The sequence below is a fragment of the Opisthocomus hoazin genome, chromosome 1 (assembly GCF_030867145.1).
Source record: "Opisthocomus hoazin isolate bOpiHoa1 chromosome 1, bOpiHoa1.hap1, whole genome shotgun sequence".
NCBI lineage: Eukaryota > Metazoa > Chordata > Aves > Opisthocomiformes > Opisthocomidae > Opisthocomus > Opisthocomus hoazin.
The window spans coordinates 153623072-153636380 of NC_134414.1; the positions used below are offsets into that span (position 1 = coordinate 153623072).

At 50.4% G+C, this 13309-nt stretch overlaps 1 protein-coding gene across 6 annotated transcripts in view; it reads left to right on the plus strand.

The window, feature by feature from the left end:
- Positions 1-9308, plus strand: part of DUSP16 (dual specificity phosphatase 16) — a 75822-nt gene extending 66514 nt beyond the window's left edge. For all 6 annotated transcript variants that reach the window (XM_075442062.1, XM_075442112.1, XM_075442104.1 and 3 more), the window contains 3 exons: positions 3321-3480; positions 4177-4300; positions 8046-9308. In XM_075442062.1, the coding sequence (XP_075298177.1) occupies positions 3321-3480; positions 4177-4300; positions 8046-9195 (1434 nt within the window). In that variant the 3' untranslated portion in view covers positions 9196-9308. The remainder of the gene's footprint in view (positions 1-3320; positions 3481-4176; positions 4301-8045) is intronic.
- Positions 9309-13309: the final 4001 nt, after the last annotated feature.

The following is a 13309-nucleotide window of genomic DNA, read 5'->3' on the forward strand; positions in this document are numbered from 1 at the left end:
CCATTTCTTAGCGATACCTTCACCGCCTCCTTCCTTCACACGTGGTAACGTTCATGGGTGGGTGTCAGGAGGATGGGGCCAGACTCTTTTCAATGGTGCCCAGTGACAGGACAAGGGGCAATGGGCACAAACTGAAGCAGAGGAAGTTCCAGCTGAACACGAGGAAGAACTTTTTCCCTCTGAGGGTGATGGAGCCCTGGAACAGGCTGCCCAGGGAGGCTGTGGAGTCTCCTTCTCTGGAGATATTCAAGCCCCGCCTGGACAAGGTCCTGTGCAGCCTGCTCTGGGTGACCCTGCTTCGGCAGGGAGTTGGACTGTGTGACCCACAGAGGTCCCTTCCAACCCCTACCATTCTGTGATTCTGTGATTCTATGACCCTGCGTGTACTTTTGTACCTGCTATTCCAGTCGTTCCTCGCTCACCTCCCAGCAGCGACAACAGTAGGTGAGCTGGTGTCGGGGCAGTAGCTTGGCACAGTGATCTAAAGCAGGTACTTGTTGTATGGAAGCTGATGTGGAAGAGCTTGGGACCCTAGAGGTGGAAAGCTGTGTAGCCCAGAATGGTGAGGCAGAGATGGTGGGGATGGAAGGTGGGGGGGGTCTCCCTCCCCAGGTATAGCGGTGGCCACGAACACCATTCCCGATAGCTTCCCTCTCTGGATAATTCCAAATATTCCCCTACCTCCGTACAGCCCTCCCGCTTTTAAACTTTCAGGTCTATTGGTGCGAGAGAGCTAAATACAGTAAAGGAAGGTGCAGCGGTGTCGGCTATGAAAGGCACGCAGGGCTGAAGGGAGCCTGCGGGTTGAGCCGGGGAGATGTGGAGGAAAGGAGAGGGGGAAATCAGTGACGTGTTGGAATTTGTTGTCGTTGGTGAGAAGCTGAGGTTTACTGGGAGTGTGACCGAGGAAAACTAGCAGGGTAAGAAGCAGTAGGGCTGAGAGCTTACTTTGACACACCCGGCCTTTGTTTTGGTTTGGGTTTTTTTTGACCGTTGCAAATTATATTTCTGGTGATTTGCTTTGCAAGTAACTGGTCATCTCCTGCTCCCCTTGGATGGGTATGTTTATGATATGATGTATATATGCATTAGTTTAAGGTACTCACACCTTCAGGCACCTCTGAGTGGGCTGATGTGAGGGACTCTGGATGAAAGTTCTGAAGAGGTGCTCATTTTGCTCCAGAGAACGAAATTCAGCTCGCTAGCAGAGATCCACATAAATTCCCTGTTTACAATGCAGCCAGCAGCAGTTGTATTTTTTTTCTTTTTTTTATTTTTTTTTTCCTGTCTGAACATGAGGAAGAACTTCTTCCCTCTGAGGGTGACGGAGTCCTGGAACAGGCTGCCCAGGGAGGTTGTGGAGTCTCCTTCTCTGGAGATATTCAAGCCCCACCTGGACAAGGTCCTGTGCAGCCTGCTCTGGGTGACCCTGCTTCAGCAGGGGGGTTGGGTTTCATGACTATATTTTCATACTGGTAGACCTCCAGTTGAAACCTGCAGTGTAAGAATTCAGTCTTGCTACTGCTGCCATGGATTGACATAACTTTTCTTTTTTATATAATTGCTATAAAAGCAAAAGGATTAAAACGAAATTTTTTTTTTGGCTTTTTTTATGTTTCAGTTTAGTTTCAGGTGTTGGTTTCGTTGAAATCTGGCCAGAAGCTCCCCAGTGTTCAGCATAACGACTGTCCAAGTGTAGCACTGCGTGCCACTTACTGCCACATCGTACCTGAACCAGAAAAGGTGTTTGGTCACTGTTACTCCAGCCTGCTTGATTGCTTTTTGTCTGTCAAGAGGCTTAACTCGCAGGAGACTGGGCGGTTTTGGTAGAGTCATCTCTAGTTCTCTAGTACTTGTTTCACGTGTTTTGGCACTAAGGTACCTACTGCGTTGGATACTATTGCACAACTCTAAAGACAAAAAGTAGGGCAAGGGGCAGAAAAGAGGTGTCTCTATTTGCAATCTTGAGGATTGACTTACTGAAAAAGCCCAGTTGACTCTCACACTTCGAGTCTCTTTGCTTGTTGCTGTGATCATCTCTGAGATGCAAGAGGACTAAAGACTGAAAACTGACATCTGAGCAACAAAGTCGTAAGCCACAAACCAGAACTATAAAACTGCGGTTAGTGTCGTGTGGAAACAGTCTAATTCGAGCTCTTCAGCTCTTACTCAGCTCTTGCTCTCAAGGTTTTGAGTGAGCTTTGCACGTTGCCTTGGAAACAAGGAAGTCCCAGACACTTGAAGAGGTGACTGCAGGAGGTATCAGTTTCATTTCATACTTCTCACCGGTATCTGTGATGGGGCAACCTCACTCTTAGAAGTGTGATCCAAGAAGGCCAATGGCATCCTGGGGTGCATTAGGAGGAGTGTGGCCAGCAGGTCGAGGGAGGTTCTCCTTCCCCTCTACACTGCCCTAGTGAGGCCCCATCTGGAGTACTGTGTCCAGTTCTGGGCTCCCCACTTCAAGAAAGATGAGGAGCTGCTGGAGAGAGTCCAGCAGAGGGCTATGAGGATGGTGAGGGGACTGGAGCATCTCTCCTACGAGGAGAGGCTGAGGGAGCTGGGCTTGTTCAGCCTGGAGAAGAGAAGGCTGCGAGGGGACCTAATAAATGCTTGGAAATATCTCAAGGGTGGGTGTCAGGAGGATGGGGCCAGACTCTTTTCAGTGGTGCCCAGTGACAGGACAATGGGCAGCGGGCACAAACTGAAGCAGAGGAAGTTCCAGCTGAACATGAGGAAGAACTTCTTCCCTCTGAGGGTGACAGAGCCCTGGCACAGGCTGCCCAGGGAGGTTGTGGAGTCTCCTTCTCTGGAGATATTCCAGACCCGCCTGGACAAGGTCCTGTGCAGCCTGCTCTGGGTGACCCTGCTTGGGCAGGGGGTTGGACTGGGTGACCCACAGAGGTCCCTTCCAACCCCAAATATTCTGTGATTCTGTGATTCTGTGATCCAGAAAACAGGTATTCGGGTCAGCAAGCTACATGTGGGAAGTGTCTGGTTGTGTTGTCAGCTTGCACAGTGAAGAAGTCCATTCTCTTAGAAGTGATGCTTCATAGAAGGTATTCTACTGTTTTTTCTGTTCTTTGTTAACTTTAGGTTTATGGGCTTTGCAGAGCCGTATGTTACTTGGACACACTGGATGTCTCATTAAAAGTCGTTTGAAGAGTTACAAGCTGAGGAGTTGTCTTTTTCACGGAAGAGTGAATGCCCCTAATACAGCTAGAGCAGTTCCAGCGTGGAGTTCAGTTTGGCTTTCAGCTGTGTAACGTGCCAGAGGTACCCCCTGACTCCTCTGGGCTTAATCTTTGTCTCTTTCCTAGGAGCTGATGCAGCAGAACGATATTGGCTACGTACTGAACGCCAGCAATACTTGTCCAAAGCCTGATTTTATTCCAGAATCCCATTTCCTGCGAGTGCCTGTGAACGACAGCTTTTGTGAGAAAATTTTGCCTTGGTTGGATAAATCAGTCGATTTTATAGGTGAGAAGAAAATTTAACTTCTCTCTCTGAAACAATTTCTGGATTCCTTTGTGTGTCTGCCTTGCTGTTTTGGCTGGAGAAGACCTGAACGCTTTCTGGGTGGTATGAAAATACCCTAAGGAGCTACATACACGCTCACCATCGCTTTGTAAGCAGAGCAGCAGAATAACACCGGGAGATTCTGCCCCTGCGCGTTCCAGCATTCATGGAACAAAGACACATTTTAAGAGCACAGCTCTGCTTTCTGGCAGCCTGGTGGATGCCTGAGACACGTCTGCAGAGAGCGATTTAGGAAACTGGACGTGCAGGTCCCGTCTTTAGCTTTGAGAAGGGAGCTGGCCAAACCTGAACTGCCCAGGTTGTTCCATCATGAATGCCTGCTTTTTACTTGCGTTTAAAATTAGAAACAATCACCTTTCCCAGACATCTAAATAGGGTTGTTTATGTGCACGTTAAAATGCGGTGTGCTGTAACTGCAGTATGTTTCCTGTGTGTAGTCGCATACTTTTTCTATGCTCAATGCTATACAGTGCTGGAGAAAAGAAGTGATTTTTGTTTAAAGCTTCCATGAGATTTGCAATTAGCACTTCGTTTGGAAGTTTTGAACAATTTTCAACAACATTGCTTTCTTTGCAAACTTTTCCTCGTGGTGTAATGCTGCTGAGTTTGACACTTGCCAATTTCTTTGCTGTGTAGAAAAGGCAAAAGCATCAAATGGCCGTGTGTTAGTGCACTGTTTAGCTGGAATATCTCGCTCTGCCACAATCGCTATTGCGTATATCATGAAGAGAATGGATATGTCCTTAGATGAAGCTTACAGGTAAGGAGAAAATTTCCCTTCATACTAACTCTTGTGCCCGTTGGCTTGTTTTTAAGGTGAATGATAACAGGTTGTATGTCTGAGGGTAGAAGCAGACGTGTTCTCTTACTGGGAGTTCACTGGCCTCTGCACGCTCTTGCTTTAAACGTAGGCTTCCTCCACCAACAAACAAATGGTGCTGTGCAGACATCACGCAGCTAATATGAATTGCCCTCCTGAAAAATGCTGATGCTGTTTTTTGCCCGAGTAGGCAAATACATGGAATATAAACTGCTGGTTAAATGTGTATGTACGTACATACGGGTACACAGACAGCTATGGCATGGATATGGCGATATCCTGTAAGTCAGAGAGAGAATGGAATGGAGAGGGTTAAAGAGAGAGAACCGATAATCACGCTTATGGCAAACGCTAGGCTGGAACCGTGGCCTGCAGTTGGGTCTTTGGTAATGCTCTCAGGGAACTGCCTGCAGGTGAAATGTCTGGGAGTTAAGAAAGCTGCTTTGTTGCCGTTAAAGTCAGCCAAAACCTCTGGGAGAAAGTATTTGGCAGTATCAGCTCTTTGTGGCAGTAGGGAATTTTTGTGGAGACCCCTTTCCCTTCCCTCCCTTTTTAACCTTTCAAATCCCATTTTTTCTGTACTTGGATTGTGAACGCGTTACTGCCTTCCGGGTGGCTTGGTTGCAGTTTATCGTGACTTCTGTGTTTCACTTAACCACCTGCTTTGTTGTGCTGTGCAGAAAATGGTGGCTCCCTTTTCCATGGGCTGCCCAGGTTTGCTTCGGGGGCGTAGGCGAAAGCTCGCAGTCGTACGGGTACGGGTAGCAGGGGTGAACTGGTGGATGGGGATGGACGCCGTGCAACGTACGACCTTGCGTCGCCAAAAAAGCCTCTCTGGTCTCAGGCCGCAGCGGTTTGGAGGTCAGAGCTGTAGAGGAAAGAAACATTTTTAATCTTTTGTATAATAGACGATACAAGGGAAACAAACTTCAAAATTAAAGGTTATGCTTGGCTTCCAGTTGGGAAGAAGAGAGTGCATTTTGAAATGAAAATGTTGCACGGCCTTAAAACATGCTGGGGGGATCCAGAAGACTTTCTTGAACCCTTTTCATTTTTTAAAAAGCTGGTTTTTAAATGTAGGACTGCCCAACACTTTGGGGTGAAGCGAGGAGAAAGTGGAAGGGATAGGCTACCAGAACATAGGCCAGAAATGGCAGCGTTGGCCAGAAGGATCTTGCTTTAAATAACAAAGCCAGTAACAAGTACAACTGGGTTTGACTGGCGAAGAGTGAAGGAAGGAAGGTCCTGTGAATTCTTACGAGCGAGTTGCTTACGCTGAAACAAAAGCCCTCAGACAAGACTGACCTACAGAATCTCTTCGGAGGAGACTGACTGGTCTTCTCCATTTGCCAGTGCTGGCACTTCATGGTGGAAGTTTTCCACTGCCACTTGGCGCAATCTGATCTTCCAGGTCATCACGTCAGCTCGACACGTTCCGACTATTTGTTGTTTGGCAACTTATCAAACAAAGCTGACTTTTTTTTTTTTTTTAAATTTAATTTTTCATGCGCTTGCTTGTGTTTGTGCTACTGTACACCTATATAGTGTGGCCAGCAGGTCGAGAGAGGTGATTCTGCCCCTGTACTCTGCTCTGGTGAGACCCCGCCTGGAGTACTGCGTTCAGCTCTGGAGCCCTCAGCACAAGAAGGACATGGAACTGTTGGAGCGGGTCCAAAGGAGGGCTACAAAAATGATCCGAGGGCTGGAGCACCTCTCCTATGAGGACAGGCTGAGAGAGTTGGGGCTGTTCAGCCTGGAGAAGAGAAGGCTGCGGGGAGACCTGATTGCAGCCTTTCAGTACTTAAAGGGAGCCTATAGGAAAGATGGGGACAATCTTTTCAGTAGAGACAGCAGCGACAGGACGAGGGGTAATGGTTTTAAAGTAAAACAGGGTAGGTTTAGGCTGGATATAAGGAAGAAATTCTTTACAATGAGGGTGGTGAAACACTGGAACGGGTTGCCCAGAGAGGTAGTGGAGGCCCCATCCCTGGAAACATTCAAGACCAGGCTGGACGGGGCTCTGAGCAACCTGATCTAGTTAGCGGTGTCCCTGCTCGCTGCGGGGGGGTTGGACTAGATGACCTCTAGGGGTCCCTTCCAACCCAAAACTTTCTGTGATTCTATGATTCTATATGCACAAGGACACCTTCAGTTTTTTTTCATGCTGTTTTTAACGACTGCACACTCACCTTCTGTACACATCGCCAGGGAGGTTTTGTTTTTAATACAATTTAATTTCCCCAGTGATACATTATATGTGTGTTTGCACTAGATTTGGCTCTTCAAGGTTTCTTCCCTTGTTAATTCCCTTGTCATCTGGTACCTTCATAGTTCCAGGAATGCTTTCAAAATAAAAAGGAGGAAGGATTTGGGCAGCCTGCTGGTTTACAGCACATTAAGAGCAAAGAGTACTTATTAAGCTGTGTTGCAAATCAGATGGGTAGGCAGCACTGCTTTTGTATTTAGCTCTCAGGTATAGGACGTGACTTCTTAGATCTTTCCACACATTTAGAGTCCTGATTCAGGAAAACATTGATAGCATGCATTGCACCTTGTCCATGTTCAACCAAGTATGTTGAACTTCGGCTGGCAGGCGTGTGCGAGTCGGGTGGCTTTCCTTCTTGCTTCTCCTGTCGGTGGTCAGTACTGGCGTCTGGTAGAAATCGCTGGCATTCGCCGTATGATGGATCAGAGCAGTTTGTCTTGCCTGACGAAGGTGAACAGGGTGGGAAGCGCTCACGGCAGTAATGACGGCACGGGAGAGGCGAAGGGAGCGCGGGATCTCATCCCAGGGCATGGTGGGGAAGGTGGCCCGCTGTCTGCAGGGCAGCGGAGGCTGAGGGCTCTTGGCTGGAGCTCCAATGCTGTGCAGGCAGAACTTCACAGAATCACAGAATGGTCGGGGTTGGAAGGGACCTCTGTGGGTCATTTAGTCCAACCCCCCTGCCGAAGCAGGGTCGCCTGCAGCAGGCTTGAGGAGCTCTTGACTCTGGGGGGAAACCAAGGCAGAGATCCCACTGGCGAAGTAAAATAAGGAAAATCGTTCCTTCAAACCTTGTTGCGGATGTCATAAAGAGGTAAAAAGAATGACGCCTTCTCCCCTTTTAGAGACTTTTAAGTAAGCTACAGAGGGGATTGAGAGCGTCCAGCATTATCTTGTTTAAAAGCTGAAGAAGAGAAGGCTGCGAGGGGACCTAATAAATGCTTACAAATATCTGCAGGGTGGGTGTCAGGAGGACGGGGCCAGACTCTTTTCAGTAGTGCCCAGTGACAGGACAAGGGGCAACGGGCACAAACTGAAGCAGAGGAAGTTCCAGCTGAACATGAGGAAGAACTTCTTCCCTCTGAGGGTGACGGAGCCCTGGCCCAGGCTGCCCAGGGAGGCTGTGGAGTCTCCTTCTCTGGAGATATTCCAGACCCGCCTGGACAAGGTCCTGTGCAGCCTGCTGTAGGTGACCCTGCTTCGGCAGGGGGTTGGCCTGGGTGACCCACAGAGGTCCCTTCCAACCCCTGCCATTCTGTGATTCTGACTTTTCTTTTTCCATCCGTGCTTCCTGTGCTTGACTGAACCTCAGTCTGGGCACCCTGACAAGTGAAGATTAGGCTGGTAACATTCACAGCAAACCCTCTAGGGTTATCTCGGGTCCTGCAGTTAATTCTTGTTTTGCTTGTCCCCTCTTTCCAGATTCGTGAAAGAGAAAAGGCCAACCATTTCTCCCAACTTCAACTTTCTGGGCCAGCTTTTGGACTTTGAGAAAAAGATCAAGACCCAGAGCGGCCAGCCCGGACATATCAGTAAACTGAAACTCCTGCACTTGGAAAAAAGCAGCGAGCAGGTGGTGGTGGCAGAAGGTGGGCAGAGCGGCCTCGGTGCCAGCCCGCTCTGTGTGGCCGCTGCCTGCGAGATGGTGGAGCAGAAGCCGTCGGACCGCGGCAGCGTGCCACGCGGGCACTCGTCCCCTCTGGAAGATGGCCCTCTGGTGCAGGGCATAAACGGACTGCACGTCTCCCTGGACAAGGTGGAGGACAGCAACCGGCTGAAGCGCTCCTTCTCTTTGGATATCAAATCCGTGTCCTACTCGGCCAGCGGCAGCTGCCTGACTGCGTCGGTGCAGGGCTTTGCCTCCTCCGAAGACCCCCTGGAATACTACAAGCACGCGAGCGCTTTGGAGGGCGGCAGCAAGTTGTGTCAGTTCTCGCCCGTCCAGGAGGTCTCGGAGCAGACCCCAGAAACCAGCCCTGACAAGGAGGAGGCGAACCCTCCCGAGCGGCCCCGGAACGCCTGGCCGCCGGACGGCCAGAGCAAACGGCAGCACGTGGGGAGAGCCAGCGGCACTGCCGCCGCTCAGCGCTCGCTCCTGTACCCCCTCCACCGCAGCGGGAGCGTGGAGGACAACTACCGAGCCAACTTCTTGTTTGGCCTCTCCACCAGCCTCAAAGGCTGGCACTCGGACATCTTGGCTCCTCAGACGTCGGCTGCGTCCCTCACCAACGGCTGGTACTTCGCGGCCGAGTCGTCGTCGTCGTCGCATTTCTACTCGGCGTCCGCCGTCTACGGGCAGAGCGCGGCTTGCTCGGGCTGCAGCTGCGGCCAGCTGCCCGCGGGCTGCGACCCAGCCTGCGCCGTGCGCAGGAGGCCCAAGCAGGGCGGCCGCGGGGACTCCAGGAGGAGCTGGCACGAGGAGAGCTCTTTCGAAAAGCAGTTCAAGCGCAGGAGCTGCCAGATGGAGTTTGGGGAGGGCATCATGTCGGACAACAGAGCTAGAGAAGAGCTGGGCAAAGTAGGCAGTCAGTCGAGCTTTTCGGGCAGCGTGGAAATCATCGAGGTGTCTTGAGGGGCGGCGGGCTCGGGTGACTGTACCGGAGCTGCTTCCCCCAGCGCTGGAGAGGTCCCTGTAAAGCTGAAAAGAGCGAACTTTGTGCAGAAGGGTGGGGAGGGGAGGGAAGAAGAGGGAGGCTTCGGTGGGAACGCAGTGACGAGGCTGAGACGGCGAAGGAAGGACAAGTGAGCATCTGCCTGAGGAGACCGAGTGTACCGCTGGGTTCTCCTCCTCCCCTCTCACGGGGAAGGGCAGAACATTTCAAGGGTCTTTCCCTGACGGAGGAAGCAGTTGTGTGCAATGGATTGCACGTCCTTTCAGGGGTTCTTGGAAAGGAAGCTCTCCTGGTATCAAACCCTTTCTCTGGTTCCACTGAAACACGCTCCTACCCAAAAAGCTCGTTTTGTCCTCCCCTCCTGGCGCCCCACGTCTTCCCCAGTGCACCTTAGCCCTGACACTGAGCCAGCCTCTGGAGGGAACCTTTTTCCCCGTGAGAAAGGAGACTGGGAGCGATTCCACAGGACGTAGGGACCGGTTACAGCAAGGCTGGGCTGGAGACACAGCTCAGGCGGGTGTAAATACTGGTGTAACTATTGTTCTAATGGATAGGCTTTAGGCGATTCGCTAGAGAGCTGCTTCAGAGAAAAAAAAAAAAAACAAACCAGTACCTCAAAAATACAAAAAATAAACTAGGGCTTTATGGCTGCCAGGTGCTGGTAGTCAGTTCATAAGCAATGTGAACAAGTAGCAACTAGCCACATTTTTTTTTTTTTTTAAAAAAGCTGTCCACGCACAAGTGTTTCAGTTGGCTCAGCAGCAATTCTTAAAAAAAAGACGAATGAACCATGCTTATGACTGTTCCCCCCCGTCTTTGGAAACATAAAATAAGCAGTGTTTGTATTTTTGATATTAAGCCAGCTTCTGGGAGAGGGATAGCTGCTTTGACTTCTAAGCTGTAAGGGAGGGGTTAACACTTAGGGTCACGTGCAAGAGAAGTGGCTGGTCCAACACCACAACACCCTTTCCTTGCCTGCTGACAATTCAATAGGTGGCTCCTGAAGGCTTTTTTGTTGTTTTTTAAGGCTAAAAATGAGTTGGGGTGGGCTTTTGGCCTTAACTGAGCAGTACCATTAAGGAGCTGCTCTTGTGGGGTGGGGGCAATTCAGGTGGTCATGTCACAGAATCACAGAATGTTGGGGGTTGGAAGGGACCTCTGTGGGTCACCCAGTCCAACCCCCTGCCGAAGCAGGGTCACCCAGAGATGTCTGTCCATCCCCCACAGAACACGACTGTCGGGGCCAAACCGTAGGGGTTTGTCCCATTTCAGTGCAGGCAGCTGAAAATTGCACAAATATCACATGTAATAAATACTTACCCCTGGCCAGCAGCTTTAAAAAAAAAAAAAATCTGTCAGCGTCAAACTGAAGCCCTGATTCAAGTCAGCAGCTTGGGTTATGTTTTGGGTTTGTGTTTTGTTTGTTTGTTTTTGTTTTTTTAATAAGTTTAGCTAGTTTGTGACTCAAATCTCAGGTTTTACTGTATTGAACAGTGGAGAAGATTTTGTCATTGTTTTGTGGCTAGGACGTGACTTTTTCATTTCCTATGGCGGACTGTTTTAACATAGCACTGAAAGCTACAGCGTTGATTAACTTGATCCTAAAAAGCACAAAAGGCACAGAGAGAGAGAGAGGGGCAGCAGCAGGAGCAGCTGGACCCAGAGGCTGCGTTCAGGATGTGCGTGCGGGGGGCTGGAAGCAGGGGTCGTCGGGGCAAGGGCCCGGCTGACAGCGAGCTGGAAAGCACCTCAGGTCTTGGCTGGTCGTTAAACCCACTGCCACTTGTCTCTGTTTGCACAGCCAGCGAAAGTGAGTACGTCCCAACTATTTTCAGCATATATACACGCTCTCTGTGTGTATATGTAGGTATGTAAACGATGCAGCAGTGTTCCTCTCGGCCAGATTTCAGTCAAAGCCCATGTCTTTGGTTTAAATTGGTTAATGGGGGTTAAGACAAGTCAATCCCTAGAGGCAGAAATTGAATCTCCCTCTCTTTTGTGCTCCTTCACGCCTGTGTTCTCCCCTCCTCCCTATACATACAGATATCTACACTTGGGTTCCGTTCGGGTAATGGCCTCCTACGGAACTGAAATCTGGTCTTCTGGCTCTTCGTGATTTCCAGTACGCTGAACGAATCGAAGCTTGTAGGCTCAGTCTTTTTAGGGGACGGATTCCTGGAGGAGGAAGCCTTAACCCCATGTCCTGCGCAGGGCGGTGCCCTGTCTCCTGGCTGAGCTTGTGTCCTGTACCCCAACAGTGCTGGAAGTGGTGCGGAGAAGTCTGGAAAGCAGAGTGGAGGATGCGAGGGGGAAAACGTGTACGTGTTCACTATGAACACAATGTTCTTTGGTGTATGGCAAGCTGGTGAAATGGTTCGGAGAGATGTGAGTTTCTCATCTTGTTGTGTCATGAGCATTACCTGTATGTTATGATGAAATAAAATCAGAAATGGTACCTGTTTATACAGCCCCGGCTGAGGAAGGAGCCTGTGTGCCTCTGGCTGCGGAGCGCGCGTCGCCTGCCCGCAGCAGGACCTGCTCCCCAGCGCCCAGGGACGAGCAGGGCCCACGTCCTTGTCTACCTGTCCTTCCCTGCCGATGGTCGTGGGCACAGACTGGGTAGCTTTGGACCGCTCGTCGCAAGCAGGGGTGATTTTACAGCACCGGTAACAGTTCCAGCCTCTTGCCCGTTCCTCTTTGCCCCCTCGAAGAGCAGCGGCGGCACTTCCCTGCATTAACACCTTACCTAGGACGAACCCCGTGGGTTTCTTCTTGCCTCTCATACTTCTTATTTGAAGAAGAGTTTAATTACTTGTTTAAATGCTGCTTTTGACTGACTCTGCCAGTCTCTGAAGCATTCAACGTGAAATTCTGATTGCTGAGGGAGGGGTACGCCCCTCATAGCTCCTGCAGAGAGTAGCCTACACACATGTAGCAGATATTACAGTTAAATCCTGATGTAGAGCGTGGCTGCTACGGTTATATCCTTAGATGGCAAGGCCTACAGGTTTGTGTAACATCTCTTTTTTTTTTTTAAAGATAATTTCAAAGCATAGTCCCAGAAAGGGAAATGCAGAACCTTTGGCCTCTCTAGAAGAGGCCGTACCATCACATCAGCCGGGGCAGCAACCAGCTTTTAGAGCAGCTGCCCCTGGCTTTTTTAAAAAAACAAAATTTTGCTTTACCCACTCGCAGAAAGCCGGTGGCTTGGTCTTTAACAACCCCTGTGACAGTCCACGGAGCCTCCAGTACTGCAGTGCTGCTCAGCAGTTTGGCCTGCATCACAATTAAGAGAACAGAATCAAATTCTTCATTTCAACACTACAGCAGTAACACCCCCTGCAAGGTTTTGCCAAAATCCACTGCCATCCTCATTTATTTCTGTGGCCATGTGATGGCCACCGTATTTCATTACCTCCACAGCTTCCCCACGAGGTCTGTTAAAATACAAAACTTTTAAGAATGCAAAAGGGTTGTTTTAGGCAGCTGACATTAAGAATTGCCCTTTGAAGGCTCCACTCCTCTCCCCACCTTCGGAGGAGCCCCGTGGCTTGGTAATGCTGTAGGGGCTGCCAAGCACACCCCCCCCCCCCCCCCGACCACCTCAGACCTACCTCGGCTTTGGGGACCCCGGGGTGAGCTGCTCGCCCGTCTGTCTTGCCTTGCTGTCCTCTGCAGGCTCACGTTATGAGGAAGCTAAATCTCACCCACGTGGGAGCTGAAAGGGAGCGACCAACCCCCCAGAGAAGGACCAGAGACCAGCTGGCAGGAGGCTGAAGTCTGGCTAAAAGTGCAAAGCAAGTCGGTGAGGGGCAAAGAACCGGTGGGAGGAGATGAGGAGCTGGCAGGGCAGGGGCCTCCCTGAAAGCCACCTTGCCCAAGGGTAGGTCCTTCTGGGATCTGGCAAAGAACTGAGGGAAAGGAGCTGCCAGGACATGGTCTCTTTTTGACAGGCAGATAAGGGGGGTGCAGAAATGAGAAACACTTTGCTGCTCACGTTTAGTCTGCCCACTGAACCTAAGGAGAGCTGCTGGGTGCACACAAGGTGCAAGTGCCCTCACAAAACAGGCAGAC